A 26250-nucleotide genomic window follows, 5' to 3' on the forward strand; every position below is an offset into this window, starting at 1 on the left:
ATGAAAATGACTTGAGTTTTCTTCTCTAGGTACACCCAAGCAAATACCACACTGCCTGAGTTAGTTCTATTACCACCACAATTTCACAGTTAGAAATGTGCATTTAGAATGTCCATGACTATGATCGCAATTAGTCCCTTGGGGGCTAATTCCATTTACTCCATTTATTTTGTTCCACAAATAGAAGAAAACAATTTCCCTGTAATTTGACAGGATGAAAGATGGGGCAAGTCCACTTTAAGTGATTCTGAGTGAACAGTAATTAATTTGTGAAAAACAAAAAGAGGGAAAGAAAAGTCCCATCTCTCTGCCTGGTGATTGATCTGTGACTTTCTCATTCATCTCTGCTCCTCTGCTCAAAAACACTAGACTGAATGTGATTGGCCAAAGGGGCTGGCTGGGATTCAAGACAGCCGCTTTATATCTTCCTGAAAAAGATAGGCTGTTTTATAGACAGCGAGCGCTTCTGCCTTCTCATACTCCATCTGGTTGTCTTCAAGGATACAATAACCACCCGGCAAGATGTGCAAAGGATTAGCAGCCTTGCCCCACACATGTCTGGAGAGGTGAGAGAACAAATTTATGCCTATCGATGAGGAAAGTGATGTGATGGAGATAGCAGAGACCCTGCAGCAATCTGGCAGAATAAAAGATTAGCCCATCTCTGTGCAGAAGAGATGCCTGCTTAAAGAAATGTTGAGAAGTTCGGTTCTCATTTAGTTTTGGAGGAATTAAGCAAGTGAACTGACCAAACTAATGGCCTTTATTTCTCATTGGGCTTGAGATGAGAAAGGTAAATTACATTTGGATGCATAACCCTAAAAAAAAAAGGTGTTAAGAAATGGTTAAAGATTGAGGACCCAAATCACCCCAAATCCTGTTAAATCTACTGCAATGCAGAGCATGGGTTATTAATATAAATTTCTCATCCAAACTAGCATAATTAAAAGCTTTTTTTTTCTTGTAAAAGAGCTTTTGAAAGGGAAAATTGTGACTAAGGGAAAGATTGATTTTCAGTTAAAGATATGATGCACTTTAAAACTCTATCTCACACAGAAACACTATTTCACAAGTATATGACGACAGATAGTCTTACATGAACTGTTCTTGTCATATTTTGTTTGGCTTTTTCTCATGCTTTTAATTACTTTCCTCCCAGCTTCATGCTAAAACCCAAGATATAAGCAGAAAGCTACTGAGATAAATATCTTATGACAATTAAATAATCATCATCATACCGTTGCTCAAAAGGTTTTCAGAGATCTTTCTCTTAAGTTTCCATCCATCATTAAATACAAGGAAAAAATAAGATAATTTTTCGAGCTTTCATTCACTTGCCCATCTATCCACTCATTTACTCATTCATATATCCACTCATTTACTCATTCATATACACATACTTGTAGCTATTATAAAGAAGAATAAAATTAAAATTAAATTTAAAATACAGGTGAGATCATTGTCTTCAAGTGTTGATAGTTTATTTGTTAACTATCATAAAATAACAGAATTCTATCATAGTAATGGGAGTAACCTATTTTGGGGGGAAACATTCCAGCTTATGATTTTAAAAGATATAACCCTTATCCATTGATAATGAGTTTACTCATTATCACTTTCACAACTTGGTTTGCATCAATGCAGAGTTATGCTATTCTTCAACTAAAAGAAAAAAAAAGCAGGTATAAATGCAATCTCTTTGTATTTCTAGTAGGAAGGAAGTGACTTAGATAATTGCAGGCCCTGATAAATAAATACTATGATAAAATTATGGAATAAAATAAAAAAGAGCAGGATCTCAAAAATGAAATGTATATATGATGAAGAGTCATCAGTTTCAAAAACTTTTCACCAGCACTTTTAATTAGCCTGAAATGAACCAAAAACTGGTATGAAAACTTGAGAGTAGTGAATTACTTATCACAGTGGCCCAGGAGTAATAAAATCACTTGAATAACTTTGCTTCAAGGTGATTAGAATCTATAGATTCTGGATCTTCTTTCTGTGTATTTCTCTTTCTACTATTTTATCTACTGTCTATGAGCTATTTTGATTCAGGAAGATTTTTTTCATAGAAGGCTACTTGGAGGAAGACAGAATTTGTTTTTAGCCATCCTAATTATTTTTATATTATTCTATCTAGGGTTCCTGAAAATACATATGGGAAACAAGAGGGTGCAAATATATATGTCAAACCTCACTAGATTAAGAGTAGTTTTTATTTCCTGTGTTGACGGCCAATTAATTTTTGCAAACATTCTTCTCTGAGTTATGGCATGGATTATGATACAAAGTGAGATTCCATTGATTGATAGTGGAAAACCCAAGTCATTTAATTGTTCTCTTATATATTTTGCCAGTTGGTTTATTTTATTTAACTTTGTGTTTGCTTAATGTCTGAAGACATGTTTTGTCACATCTTTGGCATCATCAGAACAATGCCGCTTTGCAATGAAAAAATTGCTCTATGAGACTGCTCCAGAGAAAGAAATGGAATATGTTATGTTCGTATCCATTATGCATATGTAGTATTGTCCTTTATTTCTTAGCTTGGATCTGCATTAAGATTTGACTCTTGACTTTGATGACTCTACCCATGGGTAGATTTCTTAAAAATAGTTTCAGAACAGTAATAAGAATAGGATTAATGCTTCACTATTAGCATCTACCTGAATCTGGTTTTTTTAAAATGAACACTGATACCATTGGAATAGGAAATCTAATTCTCCCATCCATATGCTTTTGACATAGGGCAACTGTTTTAAAATGTTAAATTTTATCTGCTATTGCTTATAAATTCAAAGTGAGAAATAGATCTAATTGGAGACTAGTTCTCACACTGCCAGAGTTTATAGTGAAGTGTATAATGACTTCAACAATGCATTTGATGACGTCCTCCAGTATATTTATCCTTATAAAATAATCCTACACTTGCTAGATGCTTCAGCCACTGTTAAAGCAGCCTACTCAACATTTATACATTAAGGAGTCCACATCAACCTGGAGAGATGCCCCCCCCCCAAGTGGAAGCACTTAGGATGAAGAGCGGGGCAAGAGGGAGAGAAAGAGGGGGGAGGGAGAGAAAGAGAGAGAGAGAGACCCCACTTTTCAATCTCTTTGCAGAGGGCATAAGGCTAAGAGGGATAACAAAATTCTACAGAAGACAGAATCAGGATTCAAAAGGATCTTGACCAGCTGAAAAAAACTAGTTATTGGTCATAGAACGCCCCCCCTAGCCTCTTCCATTCTGATCCATTCATCTCCATCCTTTCAATATTTGCCTTTTCAGGTTATTGTGTGTTTAATGACAGCCCTGAGGTATATGGATATGAGTTTATATTCTTTTATCCATAAGTAATAAATGGGAAATTAGCATCTAAAAAGGTAATGGCCTTATTTTAAGCCTCTCTAATATATAAACTAGATTTATTTATTTATTTTGGTTGTGTTATCTTTAAAACCTCCAACTGGAGTGTGACCATATTACCAAAATGTCCAACCAAATTGGGCAACAAATTGCTGTTTTCTTAATCTGTAAATATCTAAAACTCCAAACTTAAATTTTATCAGGTATGTGTATGTGCATGTATGCATGCATGCACAAGGATATATGTTTGGTTTTTTTTAGTTTACATAAAGTATTATTTCTATTATTAGGGCAGGGGCTTATGGAAATAGAAATTAAAGCAACTTAAAAGGCTGATAATTAATGACATCAAGAGACTTTCAAAGGCTCCATAACACATTACATCATTTGATGATTTACTTTTGAAACACCTGAAGAAGAAGAAAAAAACAAAAGTTGCCTGTATGATTGATTGATTAATTGGATGGATGGGTTATTCTTCACATTTAAAGTCACTGTCTATTTTACAATAATATAAGGAGTAAACTAACAAATGTTTCAAAATTTCTTTGCAAGAGTTCTATCAACTAAACTAGCATAAAAATAATTTTTTTTAGGTGCGAGAGCAAATTTCCCTGAGCAGCAGAGCTTTGGGTTCAGCTGCTACTAACTTGCCAGAAGTCCCTAAGGAGCTTCCGTGTTCAGAGGTGCTGCGCTTCCTTTAAGCATTACAGTTGAAGTTTTTTGTCAGCAAAATAATGAGAGGGTGTGAATGAGGATAAGACTTGAGATGAAATAATGAGCTCAGCCAAGGCACTTTCTGGGAATAATTTTTGTGCTTGCTTTTAATTTAAACATCTGCTATTTCCTATTATAGGACATGGAGGGCTTATAGTTTGGTTCCTTCTATTTATCCCAGAGCATGGCATACAAGAACAGACCAGATCCCTAGCAGACTTAAGGTTTATAAGAATAATTTTATAACAGATTATAAATTATAAAGATAATTTTATAACAGATATCTGGCAAGATTAATATTGTGCAATCTCTCTGCCTTATTTATACTATGAGTTCCAGATTATATGTCACAATGACATAGAAGCATAGAGTTAGTAGACTTTAGTAGACTTTGGAGCACTTCTAGTCCAACAGCCCCCAAGCCAAGGAGTCATCAGGTGTAAGCTATTGCCATCACGCAAATGACATGAATTATCTTACTTGCATCTGTGTACCATGATGTACCCTTCCTTATCTCCCTACAGTACTTGTGCTTTCTCCATTTCCCCATCATGTTTTCCATAAGTTTGTTTCTGGAGATGATCCATCATGGAGAAAAAGAATCCATAGATGCAATTGTCTGTCTGGAAGTACTCTAAAGCTGGGTTTGACTAAAGCCAGCACTGAATTAAGGCTATAATATGACCTTATTTTTTTTTGCTTAATGTGCTAATCCAAGGTAGTAATTTCAAATGGCAATCCAGATTTTACGATTTAGCATTTTGTATGACCCCAAGGAATTATGGCCTAGTCCACAAATGATATTAAGCAATTATTATTAAGCAAGTATTCCATGAACACAAGCAGATAAATATATTTAATTTCATGTGTCACCAATCAGGCTTTGTCCTGATAATAAATAGACTTCATTAACACTAATTAGTACAGATGATATGTGGGATGACTAGGTGGAGCTGATTGTTGTGAGGAAAATAAAAAGAAGAAGTATTTTGTATGTTCAGTGTTTTGAGTTACTTTTAAGTACAAAAAGGCATGCAAACAGCAAAATCAAATCAGAGGGAGTGATAGAGAGGGCTAGCCTAAGCAGGGCTTTTTTTCTCATAGAATGCCCAGAACGGAGTTCCGGCACCTTTTTTGGATGGAACCTTGTAGGGTAGGCAAGGCAGGTTGTATGACGTGTGTGAGTTCCGGCACCTTTTTTTTTTTTTTACAAAAAAAGCACTAAGCCTAAGTAATGGCCTAAGTAATCTCTTTTGGTTAATCATATTTTAAAAACATGGAAGAGAGATAGTTGAAATTAATCCTCTTTTCCTGTTCCTAGTAGAAAAGCAAAATCTTAGCAGATCGCCCACCACAAAGAACTTCTGGAAGAATTCTGTTTCTTTATATTTCATGTCCTGTCCATTCTCCCAAGCTTCATAGGGCAGCTGAAAATGGAAAGCAAGGATGGGATGGCTAAGCCTTCCTCAATTCTGTCTCTTGCTGTACCAGCCCTGCTCAGGTAGTCCTGGACTTTGGTAGATACGTGATTTGTCATCGGTCTGAGGGGATACCGGCCTAATACGGAACAGATCAAGTAACTGGTTTGATTGTGTTGGTTGCTGCTGCTGTGGAGAGGAGGGGGATATGAATTTATATTGTGGGTTTTTATTCTGTGGATGTTATAAGCCTCCCAGAGTAACCATATAGAGTTCGGCAGCCATACAAATTTATTTAATAAATAAATATTAAAACCATCATATAGCTATAATAAAAAATACTTGACTTCCATCCCCCTTTAAAACTATAAGACTCTCTGTGGTGGAGAATTATTTCACAATTTATCATAACTCTTCCGCCATTTATTCTAAATGAGTGAAAGATAAGTAGGAAAAATATTATTTTAAAAATTAATGACTACAGCTGAAATTAAATGAAATAGGATCAGTCAATCTACTGACTGGGAATGACAGGAGCTGTGATCAAACCGGTCTAGAGATACCAGGTTATGAGATTTGATCAGGTTATCTTAATTGAACATATTGAGCTACTTTCAGTATGTAGAAAGAATGTAACATATTTGGATCTCATAGCTTTCAGGAAAATGCCCTGCCACTCAAATGGAGCATCTTTTTCAATTTTGCATTTAGTGGAAACTACTGTATGTTCATGTATTATTTCATAATTTTTCTCTCCAGAGCCAAAGAAATCAAGACAAAGTTAGGCACGCTCCTCCAGAAGCCAGACTCTGCTATTGATCTGATTATCCCTTACCCAGAGAAGCCAGCAAAGGTTCAAAAGTAGGTATATATTACTCTATTTACCACATGTCCATACTTAACAGTTTAGGGGATGGAGGGAAGGTTCCCCATCCCTGATTAAGGTATGCTTTAATCTGCAGTCAGTTCTGTGATCTTATTTCCTTTCAGCATTGCTTTTGCATTTTACTAAAGTACACTTTTCATAATGTTACTTTAAACACTGGCAAAATCATTTGCATTATGCAAAAATAATGTCAGAATCACCAGATATCTTCCTTGCAATGCAATTTCAAATCATAGACTGAAGACCCATTAAAACTGAACATTTGCACCATGTGATCTTTTACAAATATATGTCTACATTACATAAAATATCACAGAAAATCGATTCTCTACATATGTAATTTATCTTTTTCATAGTATTCAGATGTACTGCTGATTTTAAAGCAATAATTAAGAAAGTTTAGGTGAGTTATGGAAAGACAATAAGAGTACATAATTGTTGGTTTTGAATTATGAAGACCAGCCAATCGCCTCTCACTACAGTATGTTCAGAGGTATAGCTTGGTGGAAGAAACAAGTTTCTCTAAGCATTTTACTACCATCACATAATGATATTTCGTATGGCAAAGGTGGCTTGGATTCTTTAGGCTTCCGGTATGAAATCTGGAGTTAAGGAAGTAAGAGTGTGCTCCTTACTGTCGATATTTATTCTTCTTGACAATTTTGTCAGATTATGCTCATAGGACATGTGTGCATGAACATCCAGAACTGCCTCACTTTTTTTGGCTTCACTCAGAGCAGCAGACTGACATAGATTTAACATGTGGAACTTTTCCTGACATGGAGCTAGACGGGAAGTGTCCAATTCTATAAGACTACTATTCAAATGCAGAGCATAGGTCCTTGACTTACAACAGTTCATTTAGTGACCATTCAAAGTTACAATGGCACTAAAAAATGACATATGACAGTTTTTCACACAACCATTGCAATATCCCCATGGTCATATTATCAAAATTTGGATACTTGACAACTGACTCATATTTATGATGATTGCAGTATCCTGGGGTCGTGATCATCTTTTGCGACCTTGTGACAAGCAAAGTCAATGGGAAGCTGGATTTGCTTAATAACTGTGTTACTAATGTCACAACTGTGGTGATTCACTTAACAACTGTGGCAAGAAAGTTTGTAAAATGGGGCAAAATTCACTTAACAACTGACTCATTTAGTAAGAGAACTACCTGGAATTGTTATATTCCACTGATTCTTATATTCCACTTATTCTTCCACTGATGTTATAAGAAAAGGAAATCACACGTTGTGCTTCCACTGGTCGGTAAATGATACAGAACTCAACAGAGATTTAAAACAAGCATTTGATAACAAATTTATTTCCATGATACATGGGACAAGATACATTTTTCATTTTGGAAAAGGCGAAATCAGATCAGCTTGAAAAATATTTCTGTGCTTATAATTCTGATATGTTTGAAACTGATAGTATCAGGAAGACAGGTTTTACTGGACATCCGGTTTGCCATCGCGGTGCTGTGGATGCTGGAAGACAAGCTCTGTCTTTCACATCTGAATTCATCCCACTGGGCTGGGGGACCCTGGAAAGGTTGAAAGTCACTCTATAGGGGCGATGAACAAGGAGGGGAAGCCCTCCAAACCAGCGGGGGAAAGATCAGCCATAGCAATATGGCTCATCACTAAACTGCTGACAGCCGAAGTCAAAATCACCATCAAGCACTTTTAAAGCAACATGGATGAAACTGGGTGAGATCTGATCTTCTCTTTAAGACTTCAAATATTTTTTCCTGTAAAAGCTGCCCAAAGTATTTTTCCCCTGTGAGGAGAGGGAAGGGAATTTGTACCCCACTATCTAAGAACAGCGGCAACTAACTACCCAAGGGAAACAGAGCAACTATAAGAACAATTTTAATCTAATTGGATGTATAGGCTTTTGAAACTTGGGGACTAAAAGTATTCCTATTCTTACTGGAGATGTTTGTTTTTATCTAAAAAAAAATAAGACTTGAAAAACTATCATAAAAACTTTGGACTTAAAAAAAATTATACGGCATCAGTGACATCTTGTGGCAAAGTATAGTATTACAACTTGTTATTGCTTAAAAGAGACTTGGCTTGAAGCCCTGACCCCAGAAAAAAACTACTCTGACCTTGACAGCTACCACCTGTGAAAAACTCAGCTGCAAAGAAGGAACTTCTGGGCGGCATATCTGGCCTGTTTGAACTATGAATATAAACTTTTACTGACTTTCAGAGCTATATGTGGGGAATTGCTTTCCTATTTCTTTACATGAGAAGCATATGTTATCACACGAGATGAATACCTTGGACTATAAACTATAAACTCTTACTTGACAAACAATTTCTACTATAAAGACCACCTATAACATGTGAAATTGATGTCCCATACCTAGCTATAAAAAACAAAAAACTATTCTTAACATTTGATTCTAAAGTCTTCAACTTAACATACTATCAAGAGAATATGAATGAAGATCAGGAAAAAATCCTTTCCATGTTGAAATCAATACACAAAACCATTTTTTTAGCTTGTGACAAAATAAGATGCAACATAAAGGAACAAGATGCCAGCTTAAATATACAAACCCAGATCTTGACTACAACCAAAGAACTAACAATGCAGAAAATAACAGGAGAAGTGGAACAACTAAATACTAAGATAGAGGACCCAATTGACCAACAGATCCAGCCAACAGAAAAATTAGAAAAGGGAGTGACAACACTAAAAATAGAAAAGACTTTTTACAAAAATCAGAATAAATTTGAGGAAAAGGAAAAACAGATAGAAAGGAAAATAAACTTATCAGGACAATTGTGGGAAATTGGAATAGGAAGGCAATCTTATGAATACAAATGGGCTAGTTCTTCCCAAAAAACTGCAACCAAGTAGTCTTTCTTATTCCAAATAATATATATCATAATAGAGGGAAAACTATTTGATGATTCAAAAGCATTGACAGTGGAAGGTTAGTTGGCAAAGGAAGAAAGCCAGAGTAAGGCTGAAGAAAATAAGGGTTTTGATTTATTAGAGGGGATCTCATATTACTAACTAGAGGGTTGAATATAGTGGAAAATAGATAATTTTTAGAAAATAAAGTAACATTATAATTGAATAGGTAAGATGTGTAACAAGACTAATAGACTTTGGTATGAAAAGGGGAAAAGGGAGAAGTTGAGATAAGGGAAATTTTGGTCACCTAATATAAAATATTTGGAAATCAGTTGAAAATAAGAATTCTGTTTGCCCAATACCCAGACAATACATATAATGGTTTTGATCTATTAGAGGGTATACTGTATTATTAATTAGATAGATTAATATGGTGGAAGATAACTTTTAGAAAACAGAGTAAGACCATATTCAAATAGATAAGTTGTGTATTTAGAATATTAGATTTTGTTATGAAAAGGGAAAAAGGAAGAAGTTGAGATAAGGGAAACTTTGGTTACCTAAAGCTTGGAAATGATAAATACCAAATGTTAATTTGAATATTGACGGGGAATTAAAGCTTGGGAAGAAAGCAATAACAGAACATTGATAGTATATAAGGATTGAATGCAAACACAATTAAGATATATATATAAGCTAAAAATTATTGATAAATGTAACAAATATGTTTTTACTTACCGTAGTTGATAATAATAAGAACTATATTAGCCTAATATGAGATAGTAGATATTAAGGGAAAAAGAGAGGAAATATATGATATTGTAACTTGAGATTTATACTAAAGTTTTATTGATCAACGCAGTTACCACATTGCTTTTTAAATACTTAATTGTAAAATTAGAAAACTAATAAAATATTATAAAAAATTTTTAAAAAGAAGACTGGTTTTACTAATGAAGAAACTTGAAATAAGAAAACCTTATTTTTTTAAAAGATCCAAATCCACTCATTTCACTAGTAGTGTGGAATGTGGTCACAGTTACTTTGGAGGGAATGCGGAAAAGAAAGAGGGAAGAAAGGGGACAGGCATATCTTCCTACAGAAAGGTAAAATTGCTTTGTATGTTAATTATAGAGAATACTAAGAATTTTTTTTCCTGGGGTGTCATTGAAAGCTTTAAAATCTTTCATCCCTACTGATTTTCTTCACTGATGAAGAACAACTATGAACACAAGAAAACATCTGTGCTTCTGGAGAAGCAAATTATCATCTACAAGAGCTTGAATAATTAAAATGTGTTAATATTTAAGGTGCTGTTAAGACCCTCATATTGTTTGCTTGCTTTTTATTCTTGCTTTTTTATTTATTTTCTTTGCTACAACAAACTGACACAATTAGTCCCTTTAGAGAAGGTTTTATATCATTATTGTTCGACTAGATTGGAAGCAGGCAAATTTAAGAAGAACTATATGAATGAAAACAATGTTAAATGGTTGTGATACATTGATACGAGACCATTAGAAAAAGTGGCTCCATTTGTGTTTATCTCTGGACTTCAGGAAACTTGCCGTTGCTGCTGCCGCTGCCAAAGGCAAATTGCCAACATTAATCACTGTCATTTTTTTCTGTGAGAACGCAGTCTCTCATCTGTACGAAAGACAAAGCAGTTCCAGGAACTGGAACAAAATGAACACCAGTAGCATGGATGCTATTAGGGAAAAAAGTGGCCTTAATGCACAAGGGGAACCTCTTCTGGCTGATTGTCCCTGAATCTGTTTCCAATTAGGCTGTAAAAAAAAAGGCTCAGCAGACAGGCTGATCTAAAGATTGCATGGTGACTGGCACTGTTGATAATAGCTTAATTTTAACTACTGCTACAGACAAATTAGATAGATCATACACTTTTTTCAGAGCCATTTGGAACAAATTAGGCTGTGGGTTTATGGGCTGTTTTGAACATCATAATTAAGCAGATCTTGTCATGGCAATGGAAACAGATGTGGTGAGGTGGGTTCTCCACGGGTCTTCGGGAAGGAAAGTGTTTGGTTTCCCATTGGGGAGGAAAAGAAAAACCAGGGCTGCTCTAGCGATGAGAACAAGATTGTAGGTATTCTATCCCAACCCCAGCTGGATTCTGGCAGTACATCAATCTGAGAAATAACATTTCCTGAGCAAATTAGCCTTTTTTGCCTAATTATTTTTTAAAAATAGAACCATGTTTCATAATTCGGTCTGGTCTGATTTTTCTCAGAGTGCAAAGATGCAAATGTTTGAGGTTTCTTCCCCTGATTATTTTCTGCCCCTTCTTTGGCCTGAAGAGCCCTTTGCCCCAAACAATTAAGCAGATCTTATCCACGTGGACAGAAACTTATTTGATGAAAGCTGATTCTCATGAACTTGAATGTCATGCCCCAAACCACTTCCTGCACTTATACAGAACCGAGGGAGGCCTATGAGTCCTGGATTAAGACCAGGAAAAATGGTTTTGTTTACTGACAAGATAAAACTCTTCAGCGTAATCCAGTAAAATGGAAATAATTTCTTTAGGGTGGTTCATCCCAGCACAAACTGCTTGATTAAACAGGGAAGATGTTAAACAAATAGTTAAGTTTATTAAAAAAAGGATACTGGTTGCTGCTAAGAAAAACATTCATTAATCACTCTTGAACATGAGGTGGGGAGATTGACTATATAGGCAAGTACTGTACCAGGGATGAAGGCCTTAGCCGCTTTTAAAGTTGTACAACTAGAGGTTGCTGGAATAGAAGTTCCCTGAATTATTGACCTGCCCCTTGGGTTCTTTCTATCACAGGTCTAGCACTGTTTTGGAAAAACACTAAATCTGGGTCAAAAACCATGGTCTGACTGATAGTTCTCATCTGCACTGAAGTGCTATAGACTGAAATCTATAGGCATTTCTTGGGGGTTCTTCCCCCATTTATTCTACACTCCTATGCCACATATTCTATTTGTCAGTCAGGCACAGGGTGAAGCAGGAAAGAAAAAATTATAAATGCTGCAAGGGAGTGACAACATTAGCAGCACCTACATGCAGAGCATGGATTAGAATAGGCAAGAATGGTGTTGCTCTTGTAAAGTAAGAAATAAAGACAGTAGAAAGTAACATCACATGAAAGTCCTCGTGAGAAGAAGCAACAAAAATGTGTAACACATTTATTTGAGATAAACAATAAAATAAGTAAACAAATAAATGCAAATAGGTCTATAGTTCTTTCAAAGGCTTGCTAAACCAGGTATAGAAAAAGAAGCATATGTAATGCCTCACCACTCTTACCAAGTGCCAGTTAGGTATAATTACATGAGCAGATACAATTATGGGAGCCAGGTGTGAGATCTCTCTGGCAAACTAAGCCATAGAGGGCAATGCTTAGCAATGTGAGGGGGAAAGCATGGCAGCTGCAGTCTAGTGGGGCAGACAGGAGCTGGGCAGATGGTAGTTTATGACTTCATCATCACCAGCATAATCACTGAGGCGTTGCAGATGGCTCATATGGCAAGACCTGTGTCAGGAGAAGGGGCAAAACACACTTTAAAACTAGAACAGCTAAATATGAATTTAGTCGGCTCCATGACATTAGAGCAGGCCAAGCCACTGACTGAAGGAGATGTCATGACATTATGCCCACTAAAAATGGTTTGTGGGATATCTTTGTGCTGTAGGTAGGAGATATGAGAATGAGCCCACTCATTAATTGATATAAAAACAACTTTCCAAACCATTGACTAACCTCTAATGTTATAGTTGCCACTTTTTCCATTTTATGTTTTATCCTCTTTTTAACAGAACAGATTATTTTAAATAGCAGCTTTCTACTCATTATCATGCAGAAAAATGTGTGTATGCAGTCAGTCCAGCGAGACTGCAGTTCTATGACAGTTGACCTATAATCTTATTCATTAATGAATAAAATGAGCCGAGGTGGCGCAGCAGTTAGAGTGCAGTACTGCAGGCCACTTTAGCTGACTGTGTTCAACAGGTCAGTGGTTCAAATCTCACCGGCTCAAGGTTGACTCAGCCTTCCATCCTTCCGAGGTAGGTAAACTGAGGACCCAGATTGTTGGGGGCAATGTAAATATATACATACATTGCTTACTGGTATACACCGCTTAGAGAGTGCTTGCACTTAAAGCGGTATATAAGTCTCATAAATAAATAAATAAACATTCCCATTCTACTTTTTATATGCATCCTTTCATTTATTAAAAGTGCTTAATAAAAGCACTGTGATGGCATTTAGAGTGCAAGAAATGGTAGATTCAGACTTCTGTTTCCTGATTCCTGATTTGTTTTTTTTAAACAAATCTTTTATTATGTTTATATAAATAGGGAAAAAATAGGAACAATACAGGTATGGAAGGGGAAGGGGGTGGGGGATTTAGGATGGAATGGGGATAGGTACAATAATCACGTACTTTAACAAGCAAGCTACCGTCCGGATCATAGTAATGAATAAATATCATACTCAGCCATTTTAAAATAAGATTAACTATAACCATACTACATAGATAAATTCATCTATGTAAATAAACATGAGTAATAAATCTCAACTAGTCATAATTATCAACGTTAACGGTTAAGAATCACTAAATCACTAAGAATAAGGAAGTTATCAACCTATAAACTATAACTCAAAAATCCATCATCTATTCTGAAATATTAAATTCTTTTCAGATTTTAACGTGTCTCTAACCATTGATAAAATTTTCCCAAGTTTTAAAATAAACTGAATCATCTTTCTCTTTCATCTCCAATGTTAATCTATCCATTTCTGCACAATCTAAAATTTTAGTAATTATAGCCTGGTCAGATGGTAGATTTTCATTTTTCCAAAATTGGGCAAATACTATCCTTGCGGCTGTTAAAACATGTAATATCAAATAGTCATTCTCTTTACCATAATTAGGTCTTAATATTCCTAGCAAAAACAATTCCGGTTTAAATTCTATCTGTATTTTTATCATCTTTTCCAACCATCTATGAATCTTAAGCCAATACTTCTTAGCATTAGGGCATACTCATCAGGTGTAATAATAAGTACCTGGCTGTTGTTTACATTTCCAACAAGTATTTACACACAGTTTTATGTCTTTTGAGGCAAATAATCCATCTTAAAATATCTCACTAGTGAGCTCTTTTCTCTCTTAGGCTTGTTGGTATCTGTATGGACTTCTATAGTAGTTGCTATTTTGTCTTATGTTAATACTTTAATTTCAAATCCTTACAGCCTGAGTAAAATTAGATAATTAGCATCCACTTTGCTATGGGAGTCTGTAGCATACTCACTTGAGACAAAAGCAATCATTTTCTTGACCAGCGTGGGAACTGATGATAAATCTGTGGGAGAGAGAAAACCAGATCCCAAAGCCACAGCTAAAGCAGGGGAAAAATTCAAACTTCAGATTTTGAAAAATAAAATGAAAGAATGAATACTCAGGGGAATACTCAGAGGGAATACTCTCTGCATGGAGTACAATTATTCTCCATTCAGACCCATTCTGCTTCATAGAGGACAATGTAGAGTTGGAAATAAAAAGGATGAGAGGAATGACAAAAGCTGAAATGTTAAAGGAAGAATATGAAGAACCATACTTTAAATGTATATGTAATCTTTCAGTATCAGAGAATAACCAAAAATAGTGCTATCACTCCAGCCCCATATAAACTGCTTTCTCTCTTGCTCCATAAAATGCCCCTGAAGGATCTCCTGTTTGAGCAGGAGGCTGTACTAGAATACTTTCAAGGTCCTTCCAGCGCTATTATTCTCTTTGATCTCCATGTATCTTTTCCTCAAGTTCCACTACCTCAAGTCGATGGTCAGCTTTTGTAGACTAATTTTAGCCTTACTAATTTTCTTGGCCATACCAATTTTCCTGCTGTTTTTCTATTCATTTTCAATTAACAAATCCATAGACATGTTTATCTGATCATACTGAAAAGCAGAGGAAAGTACATTTTGCTGAAATGGCCACATGACCATGAACTGCCTGCCTGAGGCAATCTATATGTTCCTAGTTTTGCCTAGACCTAATACAAGGTCTACCATCTAACTGCTTTTTACAGTTTGAAAGATATATGAGACTTACAGCCATTATTAGATGGATTTAACAAATCATTGGCATCAGTTCCATGTAAACTGCACATATTTTTAGTTCTTTCAAATGAGGCTTTTCCTCATCAAGTTAAGCTGTTGTCCTTGAGCTACCATAAAATTTGTTACCATCATCCTTCCATTGTCATCATCTCACCAAATAGAGTAGTCCTTATTTACAGTATAAGTGCACTTTAATATTAGAGATCGGAGAATTCCCTGGCTCAGGGTTCTCCATCAAACTCAACCAGCCAGTGGGAAAACAGGTATCTTAACAGGGCTGGGAACAGGGCTATAGAGTAAGGTAAACCTTGACAGATGGCAGACAGACAGTAGGTTTAGAATCTGTCAAAACTCATTCTGATTATTCACTAACACTAGCTGGTAATTGGGCTCGTTTTGGTCATGGTTTAATGCTCTTCCATATAATAAAAGGGGGATTGCAGTATGAAATAGCAAATGTCTTATTCACTCACTCTGACTTCATCCCATGACCTTTTGTCTGCTGCCATTGACTCAGAGACTTGGTGTCTACAGAAGGTGAAACTGGCTTGAAAAAAATGGATTTTCATACCACTCAAAGATAAATAGTTTTGAAGTTCACTGCATAGGTACTGGGGGGAAAGGAGTATATCTGCACTAGCTTAATATGACCTATAGGAGCTTATCAGAACAAATCACCTATGTATCAACATCAGGAAAAGAACGGTGAGTGTAGTGTGCCAGATAATTTCTATACCAAAATCATATAATCTTCAAAGGAAGAATACTAGTTTAAAATCAGAACACCTAAGGACAACTTAAGGCTGCATCAGATAAAGACATTATAAAGGCATAGCATAGGAAGGAGGTTGCTGGGCCGTATTTATGCCACAGTTAGCTTCAAGGCTAAGAAAAGTTACAGAACTAGTGAAAGAGATTATAAAGAGGTTGTAAAATCATGAATAAGGCAGAGCAATAGTTCAATAAAAGACTCCTTTTCTGGCTTATTGATCTAAAGAATATGCGTTTATATATTTTATATATATTCATTTTGATATTTCCAGACCTTCCCCAGAAGAAGCTTGGCAGTGGCACAATTCCTTGGAAAAGCTCCTTCAAAACCCTTGTAAGTCTTTTCTAAAGATCTCAACCTATTGAGAACATTTATCCTAAGAATAATAAGATATTGAGAAACTATGATCAAGCATTGTTATGTCATCTATGGAGGAGTGCTAAGATTGCAACTGAAATAAAAACTTATTGTCATCGTTGTCATTTAGTATATTTGCATGAGTCTTATATGCAGTATAAAATTATATCAGCCTGTATCTCAGATCAGAAGCAGAAGGATCAGTGTACACTTGGGATGTTTATAATACTCTAGCCCTAACCCTTTCTCTATACTTTATCTTAGTGAATAAAATACAAGTGGTACTTGACTTATGATCCCAATTAAGCCCAAAATTTCCTAAACAGTTGTTAAGTGAGTTGCACCCCATTTTATGACCATTTTTTACCATAGATCAATGCAGTCGTTAAGCAAGTCTGGCTCCCCCCCAACTTTGTTTGTTGGAAGCCAGCTGGGAAGATTACAAATGGTAATCACTTTACAAAGATGGGCTAAACTACATTTATTATTATTGGGGAGGATCTCTGTAATCAAGATGAATGTTCTACCGAAGATGCTTTTTCTGTTCCAGACATTTCCAATACTTGCAACTGATGTCCCATTCAAACAATGGCAAAGAGATATTAGATATAAGTTATTGCAAGATGCTGAGGAAAGAGGGGGCTTGGGTTTACCAGATTTGAAATTGTATTTTGAGGCATGTTGCCTGGCTTGCTCAAAAGAATGGGTAAACTTCCTGAATAAGAGGCTACTTAATTTGGAAGGTCATGAACTAAGGCTTAGATGGCACAGTTATTTATGGTATGATAAAGTTAAAGTTTATGATGATTTTAATAATCACTTCACTAAACGTGCCATACTAAGAGTATGCTAAGGCTTATGAAATGCTATTGAAATTAAATTTGGGAAGTGAACATGTAAAACATTGTATGATACAATGGGCAAGGAACTTTGGTTATAATGTGATGCTGGAACAATGGGAGAATATGTGAATGAAAAGTTTAAAATTTACATTGAACTACAATTTAAAAGAAAATTTCTACAAGATAATGTATCGCTGGTATTTAACACCAGACAAGCTGTCTAGAATGTATAAAGGTATTTCAAATGAATGCTAAAGGGAAAGAAGGACCTTTTACCATTTATGGTGGACATGTGATAAAGCAAAGAAATATTGGAGAAGGATTCACATTTTGGTACAGAAAATCTTTAAAATAAAAATAAATATGAAACCAGAATTTTTTCTTTTGGGTCTAATGGAAAAAGACTTGGGGAAAAAATTTGGAACTTTGATCTTGTATATGTTGACGGCAGCAAGATGTATGCACAAAAATGGAAATACATTTCAATTCCTACTATGGACAAATGGCTACAGAAGTTGATGGTGCTGGCAGAAATGGCTAAATTGATTGTTTTGACTAAAGAAAAGAATACAAGTACTTTTGTTTCTACATGGAGACTGCTTCTGGATTTTGTGCTTGAAGTGGAAAAAAATGAAACTTTGATTTTGTGTTTCACGGATTAGATTGATTTGTTGTTACAGAAATGGCCAGTTTATGCTATTGTGAAAAAGTAAAAAGGTGTGGCTCGACGTTAATGCTTCATTCTGCTGCAAAAGAGGAAGTCGGAAGTCAATGACTTTTTTTCTTTTTCCTCTCTCTCCCTCACTTTCTTTTCCCTTTTTCCTCCCCATTGTGTCCTACTATTTGCTTTGCATTTTGTATTTTACTCTATAATTCAATAAAATGTTTTAAAAAATGGTGATCACATGACTCCAGGACATTGTCATAAATACATGCCAGTTGCCAAGTTCTCAAATTTTGATCACCTGACCATGGGGATGCTGCAGCAGCTGTAAGTGCAAAAAATGGTCACAAATTACTTTTTTCAGTGAGGACTACCTGCATATGTAAGCTGCTTAGTATAGAGCTCACTTAGGAAAAGTAAGTCAGCTCTGTACTAAGGAAAAGTATGTTCCAGATAAAGGATTACTTGTAATTAAAACTTAGTCCATTAGTCCCTAAAGAAAATGGAGAATTTGGACTACCAGATTGGGTCTTATACTACCAAGCATGTGCTTTAACATAGTTAAAAGAATGAATAACCTTCAGAAATAAAAGATTGTTATAGTTAGAAGGACATGACTTGCAACTTGGATGGCACGCATTTTTATGGTATGGAAAGAATAAAATCCACAGATATTTCCAAAATCACTACATAAGAAGCATATTATTATTTGTAGGGGAAAAGATAAAACCAAAAATCTATACAAAAATCCCAGGATGGCCATCAATGATGGAAGCATTTGTTCACCCAAACTAAGTTAAACTTGAGAAAATTCTAACATATAAGGATATTCTGAATACAAATGGGAAATTAAAATCTAAACAAGAGTTAGAAGATCAGGGTATTGACTTATCATGGTGGCCTTGACTGCAAATGCAATCGAGGTATGATAAAGAAGTTAAAATATATGGTTTTCACAAAGAGCAGGCAATGTTTGACCAGCTGTTGTCTTCTGATGAAAAAATGATTAAAAAATTGTATAACTTTTTATTGAATTTGAAAATGGAAGACAAACAAGTGAAAGAAACAATGATAATATGGGCAAAAAACTTTGGATACAATATAGAATTAGAAAAATGGCAAAATCTTTGGGAAAGAAACTATAAATTGACAATGGCAACTTTGTACAAAGAAAACCTATAAAATGTTTTATAAATGGCATCTTCCACCTGTCAGATTAGCAAAAATGTTTAAAAATATGCCTAGTAAATGTTGGAAATGTAATCAAAATCCTGCTACTTATTATCACCTATGGTGGACGTATGTTAAAGCAAAACATTTTTGGACAAAAATACATACTTGGTTAGAAAAGATGTTAGTGAAACATGTAGACTTTGAACCTGAACTTCTTTTATTACGTATAATTCCGGAAAAAATGATAAACAAAGTGTATATTTAACATTACATGTATTAATAGCAGCAAGGATTGTATTTGCTCAGCACCGGAAAAATGAAAAAACACCATTGGATGAAGAGATAATCAAGAAAATACTGGACTGTGCTATAATGCATAGACTTACATTGAGAATCAAAGAAAAAGAAGATACAGAATATTTTCAAACATGGAACTTATTTTATCAATGGCTGGAAAAACGGGATAGAGAGTAAGAGCTTAACTGGTATTACTAAGCAAAACAAATCAACCCAGAAAACACATTGTTCATTAAGTACTAATTAATTGTAATAATAAAAAAATTAATAAGATACTATTAAAAAAAATTAGTCCCTTATTCCTTGTGGCAGGGCTAAGGGAAAAAAGTATTCTCTGTAAGGGAGTAAGGAAATAAAACTTTCTGCAGGAGTTTTCCCTGAGTGGCAGGAAGACTAAGGAAAAAGAATTTTCCACTTAGGGACAAAAGGAAAAAAAAAAAACTCTTTTCAAGGGACTAAAGGAAAACTCTCTGCAATGGCCAAAGGTGCTGCTGGTGGTGAAACTCTCTGAAAAAACTCAAGCTACTATACAGCACAATATCATACTTAGCTATGCTGTATGTAAATGCCAGTAAGCCTAGCTACTTAAATTTACAGTACTACCAAATTACTTTTGTGCAGAGTGCTGCATTGACAGCATCAACTATTTTTATTTCAACTATCTCTTTCATTTTATTATTTTATATAAATAAATTCAAGACTGGCAAAAGAGATTACCACACTGATTTCTTGCTTGAGCGGAGGGTTGGACTAGAAAACCTCCAAGGTCCCTTTCAACTCTGTTATTCGGTTATGTATTTTTTCTTGCTGCTTTGAAGATTACAGAGAAAAGAGGATACTAGGCCCTTTTGTAAGATAACATAATCCATAAGATAATTGGCAGGAATCAAGAGAAATTACAACAAATGATTGCAATTAAATATACGGAAAGAAAGGATTATCCAACATCTTCCAAAGCATCACTTTCATAGTCTTCAAGCAACTCTTCCATATTACTGCTAGTTAAATTTTGAATTGAACTGAATTTTGTGTTAATTGTCCTGAAAGTTCTTTGAATTTCCAGTTTAGAATGATCTCGCATTATAGATATCAATCTCATATCCCTGCCTTTCTTTTCTTCTTTGCTCTGTCTACCTTTTTAATCACCATACAACTATGCACGCAATATCTTTATGATTTTCATTTGGAGTTAACAAAGGGATAATGCTGCTGAGTTTCACTGGATATCTAATAACAGGCATGCTTTTGCTGCTTCAAGAATACCAGCTGCATCAATCAGTGCTTGAATACTAGAAGTAGTGAAAAACTGTGGCTGCTCAGGAGCTTCTGCAAGCAAAAGTTGTTCTTTTCTCTTCCGGTTGCCTCAGCTTCTTTAGAAATGCATATTGGTGGGTGTGTGGTCTAGCCTTCACTTCTTGATTGTAACTGTTGGGACAAGGCTAATTCCTTATCATATTCCTTGTCTCACAGCAAAGAATTAAGGAAAATTGATATGAAAGAAAGTTATAGTATGAGTTATAGTGTGGTTGAAGTCATTGATGTCTGGATTCTTTCATTCCCTATTTTTATAATTAGTTAACACGGTTTGCTGACCTACTATGTTATCTTCCAAAATTTGTTTTGACAGACTGATAGGAAAAAGTCACATCAGTAGGGCTGAATGATGTTGTTCCAGTATTACAAACAATCTTATAAGTATTTGATCAAAGAAAAAGTTATCAAAGGACTGTTGCACAACAGAGGATTAATTAGGAAACTATAATTTGGAAAAAAAGTGTTATTTCACAATTGTAATTAACATTTTTTAAAATAATTTTTCCTCTGTGCAGATGGCCTTTCCAGCTTCCGGACTTTCCTCCAATCTGAATTCAGTGAAGAGAACATTGAATTCTGGATTGCGTGTGAACATTATAAGAAGACCAAACTGCCTACCAAAATGACTGAAAAGGCCAAAAAGATCTATGAAGAGTTTATCCAAAGTGATGCTCCGAAAGAGGTTAGTTGATTGCCATTAGCTGAATGGAGATAAAACCCTGGCTTTTATTAAGAATTAGGGAATTAATCTCTTGAAGGTGCCCCTGTGATTAGGTTCTATGGAGTGCACACCTAAACACAGATCCCTTCCCTTGTCACAGAAGAAATTATTGGTTTGTTCCAGTTATATACTATACGGAACAAAGACTATATTTGTGAATGTTACAAAACAGACATCAGAAACAAGTCTAAGGAAGCTGTGCAAGGGAAGATTAGTCATTAAAAATTACAGTATAAAGAAATGCATTGAAAAGTGAACCAATCATCACACAAGGCACACCAACATATTACTGCAAAGAGAGTCCATGAACTGGAAGGCAAGACAAGGCGAGAACTTCATCAGCGAGGTTATACACTGTCCTCTGAAGCACAAAGAAGTGGTAGAGTGCTATTTTTAAGGTGGGATTTCCTTTAATTAAAATTAAAACAGCATCAATAGATTATGATCACAAAGCACTGGTGCTGACATTATGTAATTAGTGAAGGGAGGGTATTATTTTGCACCACTACCAGGGGTGTATCATAAACTCTATAGTTAGATTTGATACAGTTAGCTTCATGTTTTTAACATCTCTAACAAAAATCTATTTATGTGAATCAAATGTTTCATATTTGACTTTTTGTTATAAATTATATATATATTTATTTCAGCTGTAGTTTATCAAGGGATATTTATTAGCTGTTAGCTTCACATATGGAATTGCTATTAGCTTCAGGTTTTTTCCATCAGGGAGGCATTTTGGAAAATGCCCCATGTAAAGTATATTGTTGGCACATCACTTGATTTTTATGAGATATGTCCTATGTAATTCCTACAGCTGTCTACTCTATCTCCCTCTTGTCAGGTGAATATTGACCATTTCACCAAGTCAGTGACCATGAAGAATCTGGTGGAACCATCTATAAGCACTTTTGACCTAGCCCAGAAGAGAATCTTCATGCTGATGGAGAAGGATTCTCTGCCCAGATTTGTGCGATCCAACTTATATGGAGAATTAGTAAAATAGCAGTGTGGCGAGCTGTGCAAAGCATTGGTACATCAATACAGGGTCATTGCCTCCCCCAATCACCAGTAATCAACATGTCTTATTTATATGGATAGTTGCTTTGCTTTGTATTTATTCCAGGCTTTGAAAACTCAAAGTCTGTGTTGTTAAACATGACCAGCATAACTTAGATGAGGGAATACAAAACAAAAATACAACAAAACAAAAATACAAAATGTCTTTTGCTTTTTAGATATTCTTTCAGTGAACTGTACTTCATATTACTACCAGAAATAATGCTCTCATTATTAGTTTTAGTTCAACAATTTAATGGGTGAATATCTCATTTGACTGCATCCTTTTCTGATGACAGCTAGTATTTGCTATGTTGTTATGGACTGGTAAATACCAGCATTTGCTACATATAATAAGGAAATATTTAACAACATATCCCTCAAATGAAACCAAGTACCCTAATATGAGAATCCTTGAATTATATTTGCAATTTGTAGCAAGAAGGGGATGATTTTGGGTTTATGAAAAAAACCCCAAAGTTAATGATATGACAAAGAGCAATGATATATTACTGGAATTAAATAAGCAGCTGATCAAAATCCTGGGCTAATTTGTTGCTAAAAGAGCAGCTTGATGAAAATCATAAATTGATAGATACCCTCATAGCTAGCAGACAATAGAAATTGTACAATAATGAAACAATTACAGTATCCATTTTAAACAAAACATTTCTTCATAGAAGACTGTAAACCTGGACAATTTGTCACCCATCAAACTAAATTTGTTCTATTTTTACAGATTTAATCAGTCAATAAAACCAGTTTTTAAGCTTCCTGTAGAATATACACAGTTTAGGGGATTTCAGTTGTGAAAGTTCTATCTATTATTAAACAGAGAATAGAGAATCATTCTTGGAATAACAGTGATGGATTCAGAATCTATTCTGCAGTGCTAAAGGTGTGAGATAAATTCAGATCCTGTGCTAAATGGCTATTACTAAAATATTTAGGGAAGGGTGAGACTGAGAATAAATCAGCAGACCTGCTCAAACAGTGTGACTTGTTTAACAACCCAGGCTTTTTGTTACCTCTCTTACTGTATCTATTTTTTTCCGTATTAAATTTATAAATGTTATATTTTTATAATGGCCCTGCACAAATTCCAGTGCCCATGCACAGCTTTAAATAACCTCCCTGAAATCTTCTTATAAATTATGATAGAAATATTTAAGCTGAACCATAGCTGAACCTCTGTCTGTAGCACATTTCCCAAAGTATTATTTTACCGCACACTTTAACCACAAGATTTAAATGTTCTTGTAATATATGTATTAGTCAGTTCAAGGTATTTAGCCTGCAGTAATATGAATAGAAAAGGCATCCAGATAGAGATGAAAAATGCATTTCATTTTTTAAATAATAGACCAATTGTATAGTCAAAGCCTCTACTTTGCAAATTACCAGTCAACCATTCAATATAGGTGAGAGAGTGACTAAATCTCTCAATGCTGTTTGCCCATCAGCTGTGGTGACTTTGCCTGACAGCCATGGTGATTTAGTGTTATGGCAGGATGTACACAGAAGCCATTTTCAAGTTGACAAGTTGTCTAACATCACCCAACCAGAGGTTGATTTTAATTCCTCTCTAACCTAATATTTTTTTCTGATTGTAATATGATTGTAATATTTTATTTTTATCAAAAGGGGAGGTAAGCCGTAATTGCTACCATGCCCTTTACATGATTTAGTGGAGCTCATGCAAAAGATGAGTAAGGGGTCTTTACATGGTTTAGTTTTTTTTCCTGCATCTTGAGTAGCAAAAGAAAAAAAAAAAAAACAGGGGGAAGAGGTCCCAAGTGCTTGGTTTCCCTTGTTTTTTTCCTTACTCTGTCCTTCTGTACCATCACTATCCTCTTCTTACTTCACTAGGCCTCAGTTGCCTCATTCCCGCCCCATAATATTCAGTTTTCCAACTGCTAAGTGCTAGCCTTTAGTACTTAGGCAGCCAATCCAGCTGCCAATAGTGGCCCAGATCTAAATAGCACTGGGTCTTGCATCTCTCTTCTTAGAGTGCTCTCAATTGAATGAGCATTTAATAGCTTAGCAAATGTAGATTTGGCCTCTTAAATATATCCAAAAAGTTAAGTGCCAGAAAATTTCACCAGCCAGGTCATCACTTCCAATTCTCTTGAACTGCTCAATAAACAAAGTCTGTTCCACCAAGCTAGAAATATTAGCATACTCTCTGGCCTTTTAAGAAAAGTCAAGTTGAAAGGAAATACCATAGAAGAACTACGCTAAAATGATTTAATTATCTTCTTCTGTTGAAAAAAAAAGACAGAATGAGAGATTTAGGCCATCAGCCTTGTGAAATTGGGAGGGGATTATGTAATTATTTCCAGAGTCCATTTTGGAGAGCACATCTATCCTGGTGACTCACAAGTTATTAAGATGCTGGAGGGAGATTTTCCAATTACAGCCATAGGCTACTCTATCCTGATGTTTGAAGGAGCTTGTCAATAAATTTAACCCAGCAGCCTACTTACTTGGCTCTGTGATATTCCTGGTGACTTGAAATAAACAAAGGTTCAACAAGCTTGTTAAAAGTGTAGTAAAAATAACTTATAAATTTTGCTTCCACCCTAACAAACTAAATATATCAGGCATAGCTAAAAAATAGGGTTAAATGTCAGCAACATCATGCAAATTAAAAAGTTATGCATCATTTTTTCCCTAATTTCACAGCATAGAATATATTGGGCTAAATTCTCACCATGCATCTAAAAATGGAAATATTTAGGTTTGTTTTGACTCTTGAAGTAGGTACAGAGTTTGGAATTAAATTTGTATCAGAACATGATAATTATACAGATTTCTCTAGTTCACTATTATATTATTCTCAGTGGCTGTTGTGGATTTGGGCTCATTCTGGATATAAAGCAATATGATTATAACTGTATGAGATCTGAATCAGTTATAGCCAGGGCTTTTTTTCTCATAAAATGCCCAGAATGGAGTTCCGGCACCTTTTTTGGATGGAACCTTGTAGAGTAGGCAAGGCGGGTTGTGTGACGTGTGAGAGTTCTGGCACCTTTTTTTTTTAGAAAAAAAAAGCACTGGTTATAGCTATGAGAATTCTGTACAAAAGGTTTACCTTTAGGAGTTGTCCTGTTTTAATTCCATATAAGTATATTCATAGTCCACGGTTTTAAAGCAGCTTCAACTTTTGGTTGAAAGAGAAAGATTTGTTACTGGCTGTAACAAATAATTTCAAAACACAGTCTGTGTCTTTTCCAATCTGAATAGAAAACAGTGACAATATCAGTGGAATGGAATCATGGACAACCAGATCCAGGGTCTCTCAATCATATACTAGAGCAGGGCTTTTCAACCTTTTCACCGATTGTACCACTTTTAGAATATGGCAACATTCGAGTACCACCAGTCACCTAGCAAGGTGTCAAAAACTTGACCCCCCCCCCAAATGGAAAAAGTGATAAAGTACAGGTAGTCCTCGACTTACAACAGTTCGCTTAGTGACTGTTTGAAGTTACAATGGCACTGAAAAAAGTGACTTATGACCATTTTTCACACTTATGACCGTTGCAGCATCCCCAGGGTCATGTGATTTATATTCGGATGCTTGGCAACCGATTCATATTTATGATGGTCACATTGTTACAGGGTCATGTGATCACCTTTTGCAACCTTCTGACAAGCAAAG

General features: G+C 35.3%; 1 protein-coding gene across 1 annotated transcript; it reads left to right on the plus strand.

Moving 5' to 3' along the window:
* The first annotated feature begins 289 nt into the window (after positions 1-289).
* On the plus strand, positions 290-26022 carry RGS5 (regulator of G protein signaling 5). The gene is made up of 5 exons (XM_039348971.1): positions 290-566; positions 6262-6363; positions 16431-16492; positions 21322-21488; positions 22372-26022. The coding sequence occupies exons 1-5, from the start codon at positions 523-525 to the stop codon at positions 22531-22533; spliced, it is 537 nt and encodes a 178-aa protein (XP_039204905.1). The 5' UTR covers positions 290-522; the 3' UTR covers positions 22534-26022.
* The last annotated feature ends 228 nt before the right edge of the window (positions 26023-26250 follow it).

Source organism: Crotalus tigris, unplaced genomic scaffold, assembly GCF_016545835.1.
Source record: "Crotalus tigris isolate CLP2741 ecotype Arizona unplaced genomic scaffold, ASM1654583v1 scf7180000018217.1405312, whole genome shotgun sequence".
In the NCBI taxonomy this organism is placed as follows: Eukaryota; Metazoa; Chordata; class Lepidosauria; order Squamata; family Viperidae; genus Crotalus; species Crotalus tigris.